This window comes from Thermobia domestica, chromosome 3 (assembly GCF_964235325.1).
Source record: "Thermobia domestica chromosome 3, izTheDome1.hap1.1, whole genome shotgun sequence".
Taxonomy (NCBI): domain Eukaryota; kingdom Metazoa; phylum Arthropoda; class Insecta; order Zygentoma; family Lepismatidae; genus Thermobia; species Thermobia domestica.
Genome location: NC_137456.1, coordinates 268598064 through 268621345, shown reverse-complemented (window position 1 = coordinate 268621345; position 23282 = coordinate 268598064). Strand labels below are relative to the sequence as shown.

At 34.4% G+C, this 23282-nt stretch overlaps 1 protein-coding gene across 1 annotated transcript in view; it reads left to right on the top strand.

Moving 5' to 3' along the window:
* Positions 1-23282, top strand: part of LOC145681650 (uncharacterized) — a 297353-nt gene that overhangs the window by 196882 nt on the left and 77189 nt on the right. Inside the window, exon 5 of the mRNA XM_081753270.1 lies at positions 265-421. Within this exon, the coding sequence (XP_081609396.1) occupies positions 265-421 (157 nt within the window). The remainder of the gene's footprint in view (positions 1-264; positions 422-23282) is intronic.

Here is a 23282-nt window from a genome sequence, read left to right as displayed (position 1 = left end):
GCGGTGACTTATGCAATGGTCCATGGTTCAAGAGAAGAAAGATTAGAGGATGTTTCTCAAGTGATAATTATATTATAATTATTGAAAGAGTTTTGATGAGTTTTACAAAATATAAATAGATATTGAATGCAGAATAGACATGTAGGTTTTTTTGAACGAATCATTAGTGCAAATATATAATTGTTGTCTTTTCATTTTTTTGTTTTCTTGGAATACATTATATAATGTTATTTTGTTTAATTATTGGTTTAATTTTACTTACAGAGAATCGTTGAATGCTTTGTGGCATATTTTCTCTTCCATTGGGCAGGAGTAATTTTATTAGAAGCAAATAGCGTCATGCTTGTTTTGATTTTAAAACTCAGACCAGAATATGGAGGTGCTATAGCTGGAATTGTTGTTTTGGCACTTGTTACTTTAAGTAAGACACTTTCATACTATGTTTTTTTTTTTTTGTTTATACCGTTGTTATATGAAACATTTTGACAAATGTTGTGTACGGAAACAACATTATAGATATGCTAAACTACTCCATGAAAATGACACTACCATGAACAATCTTCTTTAAACACATACTTACAATGCTTATATAACTATCATACGGTTCGTTAGAATTTCATAGTCACTGGAGCGTACATAGTTAGCTGTTGTATGTGACTGTAGGCTTAAAGTTAACAAAGCTTTGGTGATGAAAAGAGATACTACAGTTTTAACCAAACACATGACTTCTTAAGTATCGTTACCCTTATCTGACATGCCTTCAATATGTTAAATTCCAAATACTTTCTCCACATATTGCTCTAAATCAAGGAAAACTAGTACTAAATATAATCTCTTGGTTTGTCCCTTCGCATTAGTAAATAACGTTGTTAAAATAAGATGGTTTTAATAATATGAATCTTTTTAATATGGATCACTAGGTTTCAAAGTTCTATGATTTTTAAACCCATAATCGTAGAGTAAGTGTTAAAATACATTACTGAGTAGTAAGTTTTCACGTTTGAAACTTTCTCAATTGATCAATGTGTTTAAGGAAGATCGTCTTCTTAAAGGACATATATTTACTATGTAGTGAAACTCATACTGAAGCAAAATGTCTGGCCGAAAACATATGAGTGTTTTGTAGAATGTCCCTTATGTAAACAGCTATTACTTTTAAACAGTTTCTAACAACACTGAATCCTGACAGCAGAATAGTTTAGTATGACGAGCGCACGAAAATATTGGTCCGCAATTGTAAAGAAATCACACACTCGAAGAGGAGTAGAATACAAACCAGTGTTTCTTTCAGAAAATTAATATTCGAGGTGGGCACACTCAGTGTTCAGAGAGGCACATAATATTTTTACACTGTACGATTCTATTTATTATTAAATTATACTGTATTATTTTGGTATAGTCCGGAGGAATCTCACAGCTCCGGAAGGAGTACTTCCCAAAAACATGTCTGGGAGAATAAGTGCTTAGAAGTACCATAAATATAATTCAATACAACAATAGTAGATAGTTAGTAATGCTCCAGTAATATTCGTAGCTGGGAGGAGATTGTTATATATTGCTCAAAATGTTCAGATGAGTGAATAAAAACATTAGTTTTCGTATTTTCTATGGTGTTAAAACTATGTCAATTAATACACTTGTAACTATGAAGCTATCACATTGTTACAAATAAGACATAGGATGGTGATTACACTTTGACAACGTTTGTTTCGGCTTTTCGCTCAATATCAAATATTATCTTGCAACAATTCTCAAAATTTCAATGTGATAGATTTAGCGTGTGCATAGGTTATTCTTGATATATTTTATGCTCATTATAATTACCTGAGATATTTTTGCAACCACCTTTTCTAAACTATACTTGCTATAAAACTTTCGTGCTGATTACAAGTTAAATGCCCATCGAATGATACATACGGTTATGTTCCTGTCTTATTGGCTTTTTGGGAACCTGGTCAACCTGAATGAATAATCGATTGAGATTCCTTTGATTGTTTTTTGGGTAACAAAAAAACGACTTCTTGCGTTTTACAAGCGTTATTAATAGTAATTTTCTATGATTGGCTTAGAATAAAATTGATATGCAAGGCAGTATAAAGAGCATTAAAAAAAGTGTACTCAGCATAGAGTAAAGACATATTTGTGACAAACGGGTAATTCAGAAATAACGACAATATCGTATCTTCGGAGACTCTACAAACAAGAAGAATTCAAGGCGATAAATAATTATTCATATAAATGGTTGAAATACATAAAATATTAATAGTCTTGTCACTGAGAAAGTGAATCTAATTCCTGTACAGGAATACAGAGATCTACATGGACACTGGTAGAAAAAGTCGCGATTGCATAGCTGTTAAAAGGAAAACATGTAGCTTTCGAAGAATCATTAAAATTAAACGAAAACTCTCAAACCAGAAAAATAGTCAGAGTCAGCCACATCGAATAAGAACTACACCTTTTTTTATCAAACTTAGCATGATTGACAGCTAAGTAAGCATACATAGGCTCCAAACACTTTCTAAATGTCTTTAAAATTTCGAAGAAATTAAGGAACATTTTGCTCTGTTGATCATTTTTTATTTATTATAAAATGAAAACCACGTGAAGAGTCCTTTACTAATAGAAACAACCACATTTCAAATGGTGTAATGCCCGGGTTGTATACTGGATGCAGATAAGTATCTTTATTCTCTTAATCGTATACTTCTTAGAAGCCTAGTCTTCGTTATTCTGATGCAATATTGACGAGTTCTTTACATACAGTCTCCTTTTTGCTACGTGCTGTCGCAAAGTCTGGATAAGTCATTGTTACTTCACAGTTAGTCCAGACAATGTGTTGATATACCATGCTTCTTCGATCCGAAAATACGATTAGGATCACCTTATTGTGCAAATCTGTTGCCGCACTTTCTTCTTCCGAGGTGACTGTGGCGAATTCCATGTGATGTTTTGTTGTTTTGTAATCGTGTCAAGGTCATATTTACATCATAAATCGTCAGTAATTTTTTTCTATCCAAAATGAGATTGTGATCTACCATACGTCCTTTTCTGTGAGCGCAAATATCCACACGTTGTTATATCTTTTAAGCTCCAGTATAAGAAAATACAGTACCGATGAGAACCGAACTTCCTTCTTGTTCTAATAAGCATGTAAAATTTAGTGGACAGTATCCTCTGATAAACACAAATTTGGATTTAGTGCTCTCACTGACTCACCCTTACTACCATGAGTACCAATTCCAACTGTATTCACTAGTGCCTTGTTAATCACGGACTTTTTTTCAGGATGTGGGAACAAAGCGCCTGATTCGCGTCCATCTTGGAAAATCTTATGTATTCGATAAGAATGTGGCTCTCTTATGGTTGTTTGATTGGAAAATGTCTTTTCCTACAAATCATAAGTTCAAGGTTTTACAAAAGGAACCAATACCGTTTAGATAGATTGCGGACGAGATTACTACAACACCTAACTACCTATTCCTTAGTCAGGGTTCCGATTCCCAAACATAAGTATGTTCATTTTCACTTTCTGTTGCAATTTTTAAAGATGACCCTATAATTTTTTGCTTCAAGGTATGTGTAAGAGAACGCTTTATAACTGAAAAACGAAATAACATTTGTAAAGTTTGACAGAATTCGAAAAATACTTTACCGCTTAAGACTGTTTTATTCTCATCGCGAAACAAATCTCCTCGCCCGTTTCTTCATCATTGTTGCTCGATACATAAAAAATTACGATGAATCAATGTCCTGAGCAACACTGTCATTGTTACTGATTCATTCTACAAGCTAGTATATGTCATTCCCAAATTCACATTTATTTCTAAAACAGTACCTTTATAATCATGAGTGACACATTAGCTATTAAATTATAACGCCCCGTGTTGACTTCAACCGTGAATTGCGTCTTGCACGGTTTTATTTCGTTGGTAACAGAACATACATCGGCACTTGTTGAATGGTTAGGATTCTGAACATTTCATTAATATACTAGGAACAACATTCTTTCTCTGTTTGTGTGCAAATAATTCTCTTGATCAGGCCCGCATTAACCTGGGCATGCGGGTGCCCTGCCCCCTAAAATGTTCACGGTATGTTTGCATATGAACGGAATAATTTGGTGATAAACTATAATATGTTTTGATTGGCGCCCTAGCTTACACCCGACCCTATATTTTTGGGATGGCTACGGGCACGCTCCAGGCATTAGCATTTCTTTTAGTAAATATGACAGACCGAAATGAGATTTCTCAAGATGACTGGAACGAATACAAATGATTTCGTTTCACACAATTATTTGTATGTGCTTTCTTGAGCCATAATTTAAATCGCTCTGGTGATTTCGCTCAACTTGGAAGCGTAATAAAGGTATTTTACGTATGTCCCTCAGCTTTATCCGTAACCGAATTACAACCGAAAACACAGCACGTGTTGGGTATTTCTACCTCAATTCACAAACACAGCACGCGCTGTACTAACTTTTCTTCTTTGCTTCAGTGTTCATATAAGAAAAAGTGTTTCCGGAGAGCGCAATTAGTTTTCTGAGGGCACATATTGTTTTAAAACAATGCAATTCTATTTATTATTATGTTATAGACTTATTATTTTGTCTCCGGCAGTGGGCACTCCCAGAAATCCATCTAGTGTCCATCAAAAACATGTCTGGTGAAAACAATGCTTGCACAACAACTTGTAATCACTAATCTTTATTCTTTTCTACTAATGCTGAAAAAAAATAACTAATAAACAAGTAGTAGAATACAGCCTGGATAGACGGTTGAGTCAGCAAAAAATTATCTTGTTTTCCTAGAATTCGATTTTTTTCCACGGGAACGTGGCGTGGGCGTTGTTGCTAATCTGACATACATATATTCATACTCTTAGACGCCTACCGGCTGTAGAGTCAAGATGAAACATGCCTTTTCCTCTTCATCTTCTTTTCGTGGTGTATTGGCTAGTTATTTGAATCCCCCAACCTCCCAAGACCCACTCTTGCAAAGTTAAGAACGGAAAGAAGCTCTTAACATTGGGTACCTATTTTAGATCCAACCCCAATCCTTTGATATTCAGTTATCGAAGTTTCCCAATTGATTAGTCATTGTCTCAGAGTAAGCGTGTGTGAATTACATCCTCCTCCGCGTAAAAACGTTGGTGTTCAGTTAACTGTGAAGATAGTGTGATGACCGTCTTTTCCGCCTAAAAAACTTTAGTGTACTTCATGAGACGTATTTTGTAACCTGTGAACAAAGTGTGATACTGGTCGTTCTTATTAAAATAGGTAAGTAAAAATATATGTATAATCATTCTTAATTGATTTATAAAGTCAGTTGAAAGAACAAGTTATAAGGTGTATTTATTCATAGCTCAGTTCGTATGAGTTCAGTCTCTAACATTAGAAAAAACACAGAACAATACATACATCCATGTGAATGTCTGTTTGTTAGTATCTCTTTCTCTCTCTGTTTGTTAGCACATTGAATTAAGTCTTAAAAGTGTTTAGTTTCAAGAGCAACAGATAAGATAACATTTCAAAATGTTTTGATGATTCGTATTGCAACTAGGCACCAGACTGACCTACAGTTCTCCTAAATGAATAATAACTGACGTGAGAAAATGATAGTAGATAATGAAAAGGAGGCGGAAGAAGAAGAAGAATCCCGTCCCACTGGATTCGAAATTACCAATGAGAAAAAAAAACTTCCACAGGAAAGACTATATTATCGTCAGCATGCCAGAAACAAAAGTTTATAAGATAAATTATATAAAACGACGTAGAATACCAAATTCATATGATACTCTTCCATATGGCTACACTACTTCTAACAAAAGAAGAAGAGAAATGTAATAAGGCCAATTATATATATACGTATGAAGAAAGAATGATCATACTCTTTAACATGGATACGACATGGAAACATCCCTCTTCATGTATTGTTGCCGGAGGAAGTGGATGTGCAAAAACTTCCTTTGTAATACGATTCCTGTTCAATTTATCATCCGATTCCTGTTAATACATCGTTTCGTCATATTTGTTGACACTATGCAGAATGACAAAATGCATACAGAGAAATTTCGACAAAAGTACAATTTATTGAAGGATTATATAGAACAAAAGACTTTTTACCTGAAATTGGACCACACCTTATTATTATTAAAGATCAAATCTGTGAAGTGAACCGCAATATAGTTGATTTCTTTACAAAAGGTTCTCATCGTAGAAATCTTAGTGTACTATTTATTACACAAAACATACTTCATCAGTGAAAAGGAAGCAGGGATATGAGCTTGAATTGTTCTTATCTCGAATTATTTAAAAATCCAAGAGATAAATCACAAATTAAACATTTGAGTTATCAAGTAACTCCTAAGAATCCAACATTTCTTCAAGAAAGTTTAAACGACGCAACAAAGTTACCATATGGATATTTGTTTATTGGTTTAAAACAGGATACGCCAGATGAACTTCATTTTCAAACAAATATTTTTCCTGATGATATTTATCATTACCTTTAAAAGAAGATGTGTTTATAATGTTAGTTTTAAACTGTGTTTCTTCATTCTGATAATATGTGTCCAAGAGTAAAACACGGAGATCTTCTTTCTACGGTGAACAGAGCAAGTGCTAAATTGTGTAACGGTATAGTCTCCAATGCAGACTCTTCAGTGATTCGTAGTATTTGTGAATGTTTTTATAATGTATTAAAAAAGAATGTACGTCTTACAAAGACACAGAAAGGAAGATTAAATAGATACAAGAGGACGCTTCGATATCTTGTGAAGAAAGGAAACTCCATCCAGAAGAAGAAGAAGCATTTATTAGTGCAGCAGCAGGGTTGATTCCTACCGGCGTTATTAGCTCCTATTTTAACTAGTGCATTATCAAGTTTACTATTGCGTTAGCGCAATGGAACACGCAAATAACATGATTTTATTTCCACCTGAAGTTCTTAATTGTATACAAAGAACAGCATCATCATCATGAGGCCTGGAGAAACGTGAATCTAATTTGGATCAAGAAATGCAGAGATTTTACAGTTATCATCGCTTAGTGATGAACAAAAGTGGAATAAATATAATAATATTCTTAAAAAATATTTACACTTAATACGAAAACTAGAACTTGTGACACTTTTGATTACGTCAACTAAATCAGAGAAGCCTGAAGTAGAAGAAGAAATATTGTTATCTATACCCAAAATGTTTCGTAAAAGAGCTGAATTACTACTACATAGAATGAAACATGATGATAATATCACTTGGGATAATAAAGGAACTGTTTACATCATAGGTGATACACTAGAAGGATCACACATTGTAGATTTAATTTCTGATATGTCGCGACCCCAGAAACACACAAATCCACCGGGATGGGAAAAAATTTGTAATTATTTATTTTCTAATAACACACCTCAAGAACTTATTTGAAATCCAAAATGTATGCCATATATTTTACGACGAACTAAAGCATCACCAGCAGCAGCATCTATAAGGGAAAAAATACCTCTGAAATCGTTTCCAGAATACGACGACGAAGAAGAAGAAGAAAAGAAAGGAAAAGTAGTATCTCCGATAAGGAAAAGGAAACTGCCTGTAAACGTCCAGTATGTTCAAGATGGAAACCATAAACAAACAGTTAAGCAAAATTTACTACAACCCTTTACATCCTGCATCGTTTTCAACTGTTAAAAAGTTGTGGATAGCTACAAAGAAGAAAATTCCTATACATTGTATAAGAAAATGATTACTCCAACAAACAACACATACGATACACAAACCAGAACGTCGTCTTTTTAAAAGAGCTTTCTATGTAGTGAATAACATTGATGATCAGTGGGAAAGTGATATTAATAATCTTCAATTTCTTCGGAAATTTAATAATTGATATCGTTATATTCTTACAGTGATAGACGTGTTCAGTCGATATGCCTGGTCTGTGCCATTAAAATCTAAAGTACAAATGAAATCTTAAAAGCATTGAAAATTGTGTTCAGAAACAGAAAACCAATTACATTCCGAACATGTAAAGGAAATGAGTTTACTAATACAACAGTACAGAAGTACTTAGAGAACAACAAAATAAAATATATTACATCAAAATCCTGATATAAAAGCTAGTATCGTAGAACATTTCAACAAAACTCTAAAAGAAAAATATGGAAGTATTTTACAAAGTATCAAACGTATAATTATTTAAATATATTACCTCTTCTTGTAAATTTATACAATGAAAGTTATCATTCAAGCATAAAGATGTCACCTGCAAATGCTTCTCAAAATAACCTATTACAAGTATGGCATAATCAGTATGATAATAAAATAAAGGAGAAGAAGAAGAATCCAAATTTCTCAAAACATCTTATGATTGGTGATACAGTACGAATAATGAAACTAAACGTACATTTGATAAAGGATGCATGCAAAACTGGACTTGGGAAATATTTAAAGTGAAGAAGATAATACCAAGAGATCCACCTGTTTATGAAATTTGAGATTTAAACAAGGAATCACTGGACGGATTATTTTATAGAGAAGAATTACAACCAGTGGCGTTATCAAAAACGTTTTACATAGGTAAAATCATACGTACAAGAAGAAAATGCAACAGAAAAGAATATCTTGTTTATTAGAAAGGATATCCTTCATTTTTTCGATTTCTGGATACCTGCATCATCCGCAAAGAAGATTAAGAACTACATTGGAGCCTGACAGAGATTTTTACGTTATCCTTTCCAGTAATAGTCCTATGGAATATTTTCCTGACAACACCATAACATCATACACTACTAAACTTCATCAAACAATGGAATTCCGTGAAAAGTAGGAAGGGACTATTGTTGAAATTCATTATCCTCATTCAATATTAAATATTAATGAAGAAAATAATAAAAATTTTTACACAATCCTAAAAAGTGATGAATGGAAATTTGTAAGTATTCCTATACGTTATTACACTGACATATCAGAATGATAAAGATAATTAATAGGTACAACAGATTCACAAATTTACATATTTCCTATACTCGTGAGAGTAATACCTGTTTTATACGACGTCTTCGTAAAGACACACATGTAGACGTTGCATTATCACCAAGTGTTAGTGCGATGTTGGCATTTGATCCAAACGTTGGTTTGAAGGATATGCAACAAGGCATTCCAAATTTACGTTTAGGACTTCCGTCTACAATGTATGTATATTGTGATACAAGTCAATCAGTATTTGTTGGAGATACAGTAACATCATTATTACGTATCATAAATATGAATCTTGTGAATCATACATTTGGAAGTAGTGTTATAGAAATTTTTTATCCTCCACATTATGTGCCTCTAGAGAAGACGCATTTTGAACACATCAAAATAGATATAAGAGATAGTACAGGTTCTCTACTGGCATTCACTTTCGGAACTGTATGCGATATACTACATTTTCGACCAGTGCGTCAACACCAACATATTTGAATAATTCATATTTACAATATTATCAAAAACAAGCTCTTTCTGGAACTCGATACGTTTATGTTGGATCCCCGTATCAAGTTGGACATGGTATTGGAAGTTTCCATGGAGAATTATTGCGTTCTGTCATGCCATTAGTAAAACAAGGAGCTAAAATAGTAGGAAAGGATTTATTAAAATCTGGAGCAAACGTTATTACTGATGTCATCGACGATAAACAATCTATTAACGAATCCTTTCATCAACGAATGGGTGATGCGAGATTCGCCTTGCAAGACAAAGCAAAAAATAAACTGAAATCTATGCTAGGGTCTGGATATCAACGCAGAAAAAGAAGAATTACACATCATTCCATCTTTAGCCCCATCATCATTACACATCATCAAGCGCAAGTCGAAGAAGACGAAGAAGGGCAAGAGGAAACGTACGCAGAAAACAAAGAAAATTCAGTCGTATAAGAAGAGGAATGTTTCACACGATATCTTTGATTAAATCATTATCGTCATGGCTTTCTTACACCATCAATCCTGCGAGTGTGTAAAAAGTGAACTAGATATTTTTTCTACAAAACCAACGGAAACCAGTATATTGTATAATCATGTTGTTACAAACAAAACAATCAGTTCACTAGCTGATAATGCTCCTATAGAATTTGTCATCCCAGAAACAAGTGATGAATACATAGATCTACCACATACTCTTCTTTACATCGAAGCTCAAATCGTTAAGCCTGATGGATCAGCATTTGGTGAAAGTGATAAAGCTGTGTCTCATATTAATTACTTTTTAAATTATATGTTCAGTGAAATGGAAGTGTATTTAATAACAAACTGATTTTATTTCCATCTCATAATCATCCATATCGATCATATATCGAAAACTGTTAAATTATCATGATTCTCCTACAAACACTCATCTCCAATGTGAATTCTGGTTTCAAGATACTGTTGAACATATGGGTGCAAAATCTAGTGGTAATAGAGGAATTCACCAGCGTTATGAATGATCAAACAAAGTGCTAAATTCGACATGCTTGGACATCTTAATTGGGATAAATTTTTAACCCAAGGAGTAGAATTACGCATCACGTTAATTCCTGCAAAGCCAAACTTTTGTCCCATCGCTAGTGATTCGTCTGTTTAGGTTAGAGTGAATATATTAGACGCTGCTCTACATATTAAAAAGATTAATGTTAGTCGTACAATAAAACTTGCACATAACGAGCTTCTACAATCAACAACAGCCAAATATCCTCTCACAAGAGTGCAAATGAAGCCATTCCTCATTCCAAAGGATCATCAATCAAAAACAATTGATAATTTATTTATGGGAGTATTACCAACTCGAGTGATTGTGGCGTTTATTCAAAATGATGCCTACACAGGAACAATAACTTCAAATCCATTTCATTTCAAATATTTTGACATCAATTTCTTCTCTCTATACATTGATTGAAAACCTGTACCTTCAAAAAATTTACAACCGAATTTCGGAAACAACCTCTATCTTTCCTCATATCATACCTTATTCTGTGGATCATTTATTCACTTTTCCAATCATGGTGACAATATTCCTCGCCTTGCCTTTCCTCAAGGTTACACTATCTTTGCTTTCAACTTTACTCAAGATGGAGAAACCAGCGCTGTGCAGCACTGGAATCTCATCAAACATGGATGTGTTCGTCTGGAAGTTCATTTTAAGAATCCACTAGCAGCACCTGTCTCATGCATCATATATGGGAGTTCCACTCTCTCTTAGAAGTGGTTCATCAGAGAAACATCATCATGGATTTTTAAAGTACGTTATTTAAATACCGTATCATATATGTACATGTCTGCATTTTTATATATGATGTCCTCTACACTAGATTTATTAAATGCTTTGCAAAAAAATTCTCTGTTTCACAATAATATCGTTGCCGTATATGCAACCAATCAGTTAAAAACACATGATCAAATACCTGCAGCAATCGTCATAAATACAGATCCTCGAACAAACTTGGCCCACATTGGATTTCCGTATATATTCATACTGCTGGACGTGCCCACTACTTCGACAGATTTGGATATCCTCCATATGTAATCCAACTTATTCAATTCCTACGTAGAATTTCCATTTCTTATACATTTATTAATAAACAAATTCAAAGTGTGAAATCATCCCTATTTGGACATTATTCATACCTTTTCCTTTGCTTCAAAGCTAATATAAAGTCCTTAAATGAATTTCATTACACTTTCTCATCTACTCCAGAAATAATGATAGCCGCTTGCTGTAGTTACTTTTACAGGTAATAATTTATCCTGTATACATATCATCGTGTCTGCTTTCTTCTTCTTCTTCTTCTTCGTTTGTTTGGAATACTTTTTATTATAAATAAAATTGTAGCTATTATTATTGCAGGTAGTCATTTCTTCTTCTTCTTTATTATAATGTTTTTGTGTATATTATTATTTGTTGTTTTATTTACTCATGATTATGGATGAAATAGATTTTAAGTTTCTTTTTCTTTTTTTTTCATTTCAGAGAGTAAAAGTTCGTCAACGGATGTATGCGCAGCATCATTTACAGTATGACTTCTATCTACATTCCATGATCATCATGATCATCATGAGCAGCAGCAGCAGCATCGTCATGTTTGTCATCTGTAGAGTCATCAGGAAGTGGTCAAAAAAAGACTTCAAGAACAGTGTGTATTGTGTAAAAAGTGACTTTTAAAATTCATTTGCACAGTGAATACGAAGAAAGAACTGATGAAATCCCTTTTCTAAAACGAAAGATGTAATATACATATAGTCGTTTTAATTGTGTAAATAGTATCATCATCAATAAATATTTTGTATTTTTATTTTTTCCATTTGAAAACAAATGTTTTATTTCTTGGTTTTCCATTTCCTAATAAATAAATATGCATTATGATCAATTATGTAATTAAATAAATATATCATAAAACATTTTTGAACTCATTGAATTAAAGAATTGTATACTGTTTTTGTTTCAAAAAGAATCAAAAACTGATTTTTAATTCAATGGTGTAATCACATAACTATATAATAATAATAATGAATTTAAATACTTAATCAGTTAATTTTTCGTAAATTACGAAATTACTTAAGACAGAGTTGTATAATAATAGCAATAATAATAATAATAATAATAATAATAATAATAATAATAATAATAATAATAATAATAATAATAATAATTTCAAATACTAGCTTTTATTTTAATATTCATTTCAAGAATTTGAAATTATTATTATTATTATTATTATTATTATTATTATTATTATTATACATATCACATATAGTATACGAGGAAAAATATGTTAGGATTTTTCTTTTAAAAAATTAGTACAGTAATTAAAAATTCTATCATATTGAGGTGTATGAAACGAAAACAAAACAAACGCAAATAAAACGTTTGACATACACTTATATTTTTATTACATTTGTTATTACGTTGTTTAGTATAGGTGAAAAAAAATCAATTTTCTTCTTCTTTATGAAGAGACGTTCACTTCATTGATACCCTCCGAAGGTTGAGTATCGGTTTCCCCCCACCACAGCTGTGTCTGTATATTATCAAATAAATAAGCCATAATAGATCTATGATTTTTTTTTGCAAAATACTTTCATTTCCAATTTTAATATTTCACCATCAATGTTTACATCACTATTCTTATCAAGAGAGACACTTGGAAAACTAATGTTCATACCATTAATAATACTCTGTTCATCTACACAGGTATGGATTCCGGCACTGCGGTTGTACATGATTGCGAATAGTATCTGTACACAAGTCAAAATATTTACGTAGCACAACACTACAAATTTTACTGTTTTTCAGAGCATGTGCAGTACACGGTAACATTTCCAAGAAATAAAGCAAATCACTTGAAGTTGAGTACACAGAGTTTCGAGGAGCATGAAGTGTTCCTTTCTTCTCTAACGTTACTGATTTTTCACTCATTAGTTTTCACACCACTAGTTCGTTTTTTCGACCGGGAGATTTTATAAATGTAATTTTCACTTGAGAATTTAAATAGTCCGTAACAAGCCAGGTGAAATGTAAAAGTTTCTCCCACTCTGCCAAATTTAACTCCACTCTAAACTCATGTCCTTTACCAACACGTATCACTGGCTCAAAAGTATCACTATCCAGTCCAATACGAATTAGTTAGGTTTTCATTGAATAAAGGCCATTTTCCACATTTAACAAGTACTCTTTCTTGGTATCCATAGTTGATGCACAAGCACTCAAAGACATGTTACTCCATTAGCTGGTCAACTCAGAATAACGACAGTATGCATACAGAAGACTGCGCATGTATAAAGAGGAGATGCGAAGAGGAAAATTAATGTTTCATCTTGTTTGTACATGCCACCATACACTTACGATGAGTATACTAGTTCAGTAAATTCAAGATCTTGCATGTTACGCCCAGATACATTAATCTTCTTCCTTTGTATATTAATCGGACATTTCCACTTTGTAGATACGTTAATACTGCACCATTATCTGCTTCCAATTTTTCAGTACAACGTCCTGGTAAAATCACTTTTTCGCCTCCTTCAAATGTCACCCATGCCTTCCTACCATATCCCGTTGTAATTATCTCACAATTTATAATACGAAATCGTACTCTAATCTCCAAATCTCTCACTTTTATAAATGGTACCATTGATGGCTTATAAAGTTTATTTTATAAACTCATTGACGATGGCATCTTTAAATTTGACGTATCTTCCTTTGCAACAGCTGCTAATAGAATGATCTGCACAAGCACATACATTCCGCTTACGCTCTTTGCAGGGGGTGGGGTTTGGGGTTCAAATAACTAGCCTATACGCGACAAGAACAGGCAATACGCATGTTTCATCCTGTTTCTACATCTGGTAGCCGTCCAAGACTATGAGCATACTTATACCAGCTTAGCAACAGCGCCCAGGGAACGTTCCAGTGGGAAAATTTTTGAAAAATTTCCCACGCCCGACCCAAGTTAATTATTCACTAGTCACGTCGCTCAATAATTCAACATAAAGCAAGACTGCTAACGAACCTAAAACAATCTGCTGAATTCACTGCAATATTGAAGTTTTATCAGCTGCTCCCAAATGAGCAGTTGCTCACTCACATTGACTTCTTCGGTAGCCCATGTGTGACTTATATCATTTGCGATTCATCAAAAACAAACGACTATAGAAGCTAAAGGAGACAACCCATATAGATTTTAAAAAACATATGTCATATTTTGTAAAACCCATTCTGTTGCACCTGAATCGTTTGTAACTCAAACTGTTCTTATTAGAAAAAACAATAGTTTTTGAATTTTTCCAGGAGATGGGATAATAATCGACGCGAAAAATGATGTAATTGGTTGTAAGAAGGAATCATATAGTTAGGTGACTTTCTTTCATATGGCAATACGTGATGCAATTAAAACCTGGGTTATTACTCATTTTCCCGATCATTACGGTTGTGATAATATCGACTGCAATAGAAATAGTTATTTATTTTTTACGTAATATAGAGGCGAGTAAGGGATTACAGGAAATATAGTCCTCATAGATTTACTACTTAAATGATTAGCTTTTTTGGAGCAATCGGAAGGATGGATGGTGTTCTATAGTACAAATGTTAACCCGATATAGAAGTTTATATGAACGTATATTGGTGCGTTCTGTTCTATGTAATTCCATATGCAGATGTAAGGAGTCTGGATTTGGCATGCGACTTAACTCACAATTCAACTGCCATGAACGTGATATCATTATCATATATTATGGCGATAAGCTGCACTGATATGGTCTTGATGTACCAATAGATCTGAAAAGATTCCTTTCTTTTTGGATATAGGGTGCGAGGTGTCAATGGTAGCGTGGAATCCGTACTCTGTTGTGAGTTGTTAGAAGTACGGCTTTTGTAGACAGATAATCCCTTTATCTGTCCCAGTTTATTTCATGAAATAAAAGCCCTGTAGAGAGAGAATGTTATGCTTAATATGGTTTCGAACTGTGTGTGTAGGTGAAAAGTATTAACTCAAGATGATCGCTACTAAGTGGATCCTGAATTTATGTCAGAATAAATAAGACAATATTTGTTGAAGTGATTGATGACTATATCCAGTTTCGTATTTTAATATCGATTGTGAATACAATAAGTTTCAGTAATAAGCCAATTTTATATTTTTATCTCTTTTGTTTTGTCTGGATGTGCATATTAAAATCTGCCATAATGTTATAGTGCGTGAAAGTGTTGAGCATGAATTAAATAAATGCAATTGGCAATGGTTGACTAGGCCGTGTGCAAGTGAATTAGTTGCGAAACTGTTGTTTTTATTTCTAAATTTTGTGGAAAGTAGGCATGATATTCTGGAAGACGAAGAGCAGTGCAGACATGCCTTCAAACTGTATTATTTGTAGAAAATTAGCAGTCGTACTTCGATGGGTGTATTCTACTAGTAGTTTACATACATTAGTAATAACGGATATTCGGATAACTGACATGGTTGTTTTGCGTAAAACAATTTCGTTTAACAGCAACCTGTGCCATATTCTTCTATCAGCAATATCTCAAAGAGTAATTTGTTGCGCCGAAGTGAAGGGATATTAAGAAATAAGGACACTGGAGCAAAAAAAAAAAAACAGACAAGTGTTTTGAAATTTCTAGTATTGAAGTATAAATTTTGACCAATTTCTAGAATAGCTGGCAGTAATTTTTACTCGAAACGTAAATTTGGCAGCTTGAATAATGTAATAGGGTGCAGCGTTTTACCACTTTTTTCTCGGAACGAAATGTAATACCTAGCAAAAGTGGCCCACCCACATAGACATTACATGTATAGATTTTTCTCAAATTGGATTATATCTTCTGTGAGTACTATTATCTCAAAGTTTCAAAATTTCACTGAAAATTCCAAAATAAATACCAAAGTTATTCATTAATTTTAGTTATGTAAAAGTAAACATGTTGCTATGAAAACTGACATTCAAGTATACGACTGCCAGTTATATGACATTGGGACAAAGGGGTGCCTCTTCTGAAGACAGAAAAAGTTGCCAAATTCACTACAGTTAAGCGGTTGTGCAGGTCCTCGCTTCTCTGGCCATATAGCCTGGCCAAGCGATCCAGAGCCCACCACATGGAGGTGGCTGCACCTAGGGCTCCTCAGCCAGCCTTACCCAACTAACCAACCATATATAGGGCCGGTTAAACTAATCCCATTCGTCACTGTCAGGAAAAATTATCACAAATTGAGACTTCGATTGAAATTTAGACACAGCTTGTCTAGAAAGTAAGATTGACCTGATCATCCCGTCTCTAGCATCACTGCCACATACTCGGGAGGCTGCTTCAGTGACCAATTTCACTATCCGTTCTACTACCACCATGTGGCACGGATAAATGGTGAAGGACCATTCTGGCACATTGTTGTCAGAAAGTGAAAGTTTGTCCATGAGCTGTTTGTTTGATACCGTCCATACAATTGGTGGTACAATTATTGAAACATTAGTGCTTTCCCAAAAGATCATTTCAATGTAATCTTTCGGCTCGAAATTCAGTCTGGGAATGATGTTATTTATAATGGTGTTATGAAGATTCCCTGGTTCGTGCTCCCTATCACTCAGAATCTTATGTAATGCATCTTGTTGGACAGCAAGTCGAAGATCAGTCATCATGGCGAGAAGAACATTCTCTCGGAGTGCGAAGAATGCATTCGTCTGCCTGGATGAACGGATTACAGCCTGGTATTCTCTTGGTAAGTATCTAGACTTATAAATGGTTTCAAAGACGTGACAAGGACCATCTTCAATGGAAGAATATGTTCTGACACGAATTGCATAACAGCAGAGACTGTAAGTAACCAGTAGACACCATTTCTATTAATTTCTTGGTTGGTTTCTTTGTTGCAATTTAAAATTTTGTTAAAATTTTGTTTGCAGTAGTCAATCAGCGAGCTTTGTTTAGTTTGCCAGGGATCATAGAATCAAGCTCTTTCGGGTATGCTCCGGAGTCAATGGCTTGACATGTCTGAAACAAGTATCTCAGATCTTTACTGAGATTTCTGAGCTCTTCTGGACTATGATGAAGTAAGTCACATTATATTGGTTTGAATGGCAGCACTGGAAGCTTTTCACAGTCAGATAGTTTTGAACCCATGGGACCTGTCTAAGAATACGGGCTTGAAAAAAGCGCCCTCAATATGTGTGAAGAGAGCTCGGAATGGCATTAAAATGCAAAAGACAATAGCCAAATGCATAGGTTTTCCCGTTAGTTCCCCTAATTTTCGAAGAATACCTCCCTTCCAACCAGTGCTATTGTTTGTTCCCTCACACCCAAGAACCTTAACTTCATCAAAGCCACCTTTGAGTTGGTTCATGATGTACTCGAAAATAGCCGAGTTCTCGTCATGGGCAGAGCCAGAGGATGATGTCAAGTGACCAACCTATTGACAATTACGTTCAGCCTCAAGTGTTAAGTGTTATTTTCTAACTATGCCTGTGTGTATTTTAGTGTCGTCCCTTCGACCATCAAAGTGTAGGCTTTTAATGGGATCATCATTTCTAGAACTTTCTTTTAAATTCCGAGCAACATTAAGTTCCGAACGCCTTATTTTGCTCCTGTCCACAATTAAAGCAGATGTTATGTCGCTAGATTATTGAGAAGTTACAATTCGAGCCTTTAAAACTGCCTGAAGCACATTTGATATTATATGTGCCGCAGCCCTCTCCTTTTCATTGTATCTCTGAGCAATCACAGCAGTTTTAGTCAAATCTAACTTCGGTTTAGATTTTCTGTCTCTGGGTTTGGTCTCTTCATCAGAAGAGGTATCCTCTGCTTTTTCTTTATAGTCTGCTTCATTGTCACTGAAATCATTTTTGTGATATAATAAATAATATTGACTTGTTTTTAAAAAAAGAAAGAAGAAATACAGTATTTTCTGTGAAAATAGTTGTTAGCAAACTATTATCAGTAACGCCAATTCATACAAGCTCAAGACAACAGTAACAAAATATAGCACTTAAGAAATGGCGCCCAATTCGAAGCATATCAAACTCGTTCCTGACTGCGACGCTGAGTTAGGCAGATCGGAACAGGAGAAGGTCATTTCGGTATTGTGAGGTGATGGGGTGGGAGTATCATGGTGAAAAATAACAACCCTCTGCTACCGCTATGAACCACCAGTCGAAGGAATGGAAACGCTTAATTGTACTGAATTTGTCCCCTTTTTCTGTCCCAGAGGAGGCATCCCTATCCCACCACAGGTGCATATAACTTGCACTTTGAGACTTGAATGTCAATTTTCATACCATCTGCCATGTATAAATTTAAAAATATGTTTGCATTAACATAACTAGAAATAATAAACACTTTTGGTATTTTTTGTAATTTTCAGTAAAATTTTGAAACTTCGAGACAATAGTTCTCACAGAAGATATTATCCGAATTGAAAAATCTATACTTGTAATATCCATATGGGTAGGTCACTTTTGCCAGGTATTACATTTCGCTCCGAAAAAAAAGTGGCAAAACGACTCACCCTAATGATGTAACTAATAGTGTACGACAGTTGAACATTTACATTTTGCATTACTAAAATGACAAAGCTAAATAGCTAATTCATTGTTATTGGAGTGTTGTTGTTGGATGATGATGGGCGATAAGATCTTAAACTGTTCGAAGAAGATTGAGAGTTTAAGGCGACTCTTTCGTGAGTTTTGTGCGCCATTACATTTACACAAGATGCAGCACGTTCCAAGTGCTGTATGCAAGATAAAGCACGTTTCAGGTGCTTCAGTTTGGACAAGGCTGACGTTTCATACAATACATACACAGGCAGAGTCTATGCTTTAGTAATAGTTGCCCTTTTGTGCATTGAAATATTCAGCAGTAGAATTCGTGTTATACGAGGGTAAATCAATAAGTAACTAAAATATTTTCTTCCTTTCAGGTCGCTTCTACTGCATTTAGTGATCACCAGACTCTAGATGTCACCGTGTGGTAGGATGCAGCATTATCGCACTTTGCGCTTTTGCGAAGTAATGTATGCCGCTCTACTCTCCGCGTGCAGCGTAGAAGATTTGAGGTGTAACCTGAGTGGAAATTCATTGAAGACTTTCAGCACAGTACGGGCACAATGTTTTGTCACAGCGAAGTGAGTACGAGTAAATTGAACAGTTCAAAAAGGATCGAACGAGCGTGAGGAATAAAGAATAATGGTGTTGAGCTACATCAACAGCTTATGACATTCTTCAAAGAGTCCGTGTTTTGATTCTGAATAAGAAACGAGTGACTATTGATGAAGTGACAACTCATAAGGAGATTAGTCATATAATCAAATTGGTATCAATGACTGCTCTGTCTATGATATCATGTATCTAAAAGATGATTTCCTCAAGAACTTAATGAAAAGTGCAAGGTAAACTTCTCAGAATTTGTAAGCATCTACTGGACCGTTACGCTAACGAAGACGAAGTGCCTCTCCTGCGTACCACAACTGAAGACGAAACGTGGATTTATCACTTTGAAGCAGATAGCAAACGAAAGAGCAATAAATAGAAGAACAATGAATTTCTCTTGTCAAGAAGAGATTCTGAAGTCAATGTTCTGAAGGGAAAGTGACGCTCGCACTGTTTTGGAACTGGCAAGAAACAATACTGGATCTTTACCTAAAAAAAGGGGGTCACATTATACAATGATATACAAGTTGAACCCTTAAATTATTAATAAACGGGGTTGTCGATTGTGTGATCGTGTTTTTGTTGCATGTCAGTGTGTGTCTGCATACCATTTCCCACACTAATTAAACTCTAAAAAACACTGAAGATGTTGGAGCACTAGGGAAACAATGATATTCCGTTCCTGACACTTGTGTTACTAATGTTTGTTTTACTTAAGGATACGCTCAGAGACCATTAAATTAGTTCGATCAACAAGTGACGAAGCAGGTAATTCGTATATCTCTCCGCAACAGAAAATCTGTTTTGCAGAAGATAACTGAAAGCTTGTGCACGGTGGACGAGGTGTATTAAAAGGCAGAGTATCTATCTGGAAACATATGAATTTCAATCTTCTGAAAATAAATATTAAAATTTAATACAGATACTTATTGACCTATGGTCGTATTAATGGCATTTTCTTCAGCAAAATGGGAGTATTTTTTGATACGTTATGATTAACCGTGATGACTGTTTTGATTCCTCACAACTTTGTTCGATATTAGACCTTTAATACACTCTTAGTTTGACGTGAATACTTTAACAATTAACTACAATACTTTAGCCATCGTAAGTAAGCCCTCGATCATAATTGGTTCAAATTTACTTCGTGCTTATATGTTTAATTCAATTCACATTGAAATTCTTCATGAGTTTATGATAAGGACGTTCAAGGTGAGTTGAAATACGAAGAACATGAAGTACGGAAAGAAAGTAAATACACATAACAGAAGATGTATGTTTATGGAGGGTAACCTGGGCGATCTTGGCTGGGCCCTTTTTCGAAAACTTCAATAAGTACTTTGATTATTATAGTAGAAAATAGTGATAGCTGTTTAATCTTCAGGGCCAATACCATTGCAGATATATGGGTATTTTCAGGATATTTGTCGTAACTGATGTTCCTTATAAAAATCTCCATTAACGGTTTGGTTAGTTTATACGTAAGTAGATAATGTCACATTGATTCACGTTTCGTGCTTAAATTTGTATTATTCATTTTTACTTTTTTTCAAATTTAATTCTTTTATTAGTAAATGTCACTACCATAACATTTCCAAATAGCAAATACGTAGCATTCATTGTATGTTATAGTACTTAGAAGTGCGAATTTTCTTTTGTTTCTTTACCTCTTTAGAGAACATGGGCTCATTATACATTACCCATAAATACGTTTCTTATCTGTTAATTTGAGGTGCCTTTTTTGTTACGAAAGTGGCGTCCCTAGCTATTACTCTCACTGCATTACTAGTTACCTTTTCCTTCTTAAACGTTTATTGTATCCTTTGCTTGTGTTGTGGGTAGGTGGAAGCGAACGACTCGCAATCTCAAGCATTTTCTCGCTGCTTTTGTCTATAGATCATTGGAGTTACATTTTATCTAACTGACCGTCGTGACATTTGTGTTACTGACATCGTAGATTTGTGCTATTATGAAGAACTGAAATATTTAGCTAATATTTTGTAATCATTTAGGAAAGTTACTTCTTTTATTAGTTGCTTGCCCCGTATACAACACCTACAAATTGTGTAATGAGAAGAAACGCCACTACCATTTTGGTCATTTCCGCTTCTGAAATTTCATTACGTTCCTTACCGTTACACCTGAACAGACAACTACCCAGAAAGACCGTGTATTTAATATTGAAATATCCGACATTAATCAGTTTAAACGTTCCGAAAAAATGTAATTTGTACTTTGGCGCTTCTCGCAATCAGGGCAATGCATTTCATAAATGTTCTGCATGGGCAGATCCAGGACTTTTCTGAGGGGTGTGCCGGTCCGAAAAACAAATTTAATACATTTTTGATGTGTGGTGAGCTAAATAAATATCACAAGAATGAGTATCGATTTATTGAGAAAGAGAAACTGAACTATTTAATTATTTCACAAACACACACCTGTTTCTGCACCCTACAAAAGGTTTATGCTAGCTGGGCCATAGAAAAGTCGAGTATGTACTCATATCTGCTTTATTAATAGACCATAACAAGCCAATAATATAGCACAGCCCAATTTAATAGCTGCACAAACCAGTTTTTATGACCAAAATACAGTGAGGAATTAAGGGAATAAGCGATTAAACCAAAACTGTTAAAATGGGGTGATGTATAGAAAAAAACAGGGGGAACCACAAAACCTACTACATTATCCATAACAGAAGTAGAACTACTGAACTTCGCAATATGCAGAAAGCGTAGGTACTGTGTTCTACGTATTTTAAACGTCCAAAAAGCAAGTGAAGCCTACCCTTGTTCACTAGTCAAAGAACAAGCAATGCTAATGAAAGGAAAAGCCAATAAATAATCACAAAATTACGCAGACAAACAGTGCTAGGAGACAGCGTATCCAGCATTTCCATCTGGCCTTTCGAATATTTAGTTCGTGATGTTTAATTGATACCACATAAAATAGCGGCTAGAGGGATATGAAATAAAACAAATACGAACGCATTTACAATTGGTTTTAATTTACAGCAATGCAAAACATACATTAAATACCTGTGGGTGCTATTCCTGTCAACTGAGTATGTGTTAAACAATTTGAAAGGCAACAAATACTTAACGAACTTGGATGTCTCTACGAGCTACCACCAAATCTTGCTTCATCCAAAAAAACCGCTGGTGCATGAAGTTTGAGGTCAATCACACAAGAAAATCTTGCAAAATTCTCATATGCGTGATGGATAACAAAACTAGCACAAACGTTCTCTTAACTGCAACTAGCATTGTTTTACATTGATTAACGAATAAGAACTTTTACCGATGACATCCTGCTGGCAGGCTCACTTTTAAACAATAGCTATCGCAATTTTATTTTAGAAATTAAAAAATGTTTGTGATTCACTTAAGACAAATTTATTTTACTCGGTGATGAATGTACTAGGATATTTAGTGTCAGGTAATTCTATTAAAATCTCTGCAAGAATAGCCGAATATACAGAAATCAAGATTCCACCAAAAGTGAATTTTGCGAAATGTAATGGGTTTACGTTCCTACTTACTGGCGTATATCAAGGATTTTGCCATGAAAATAAAACCTTTTTAACAAACGTTTCCAGAGGAACATTGCACTTTTCAAATAATCTTGTGGATTATTCTG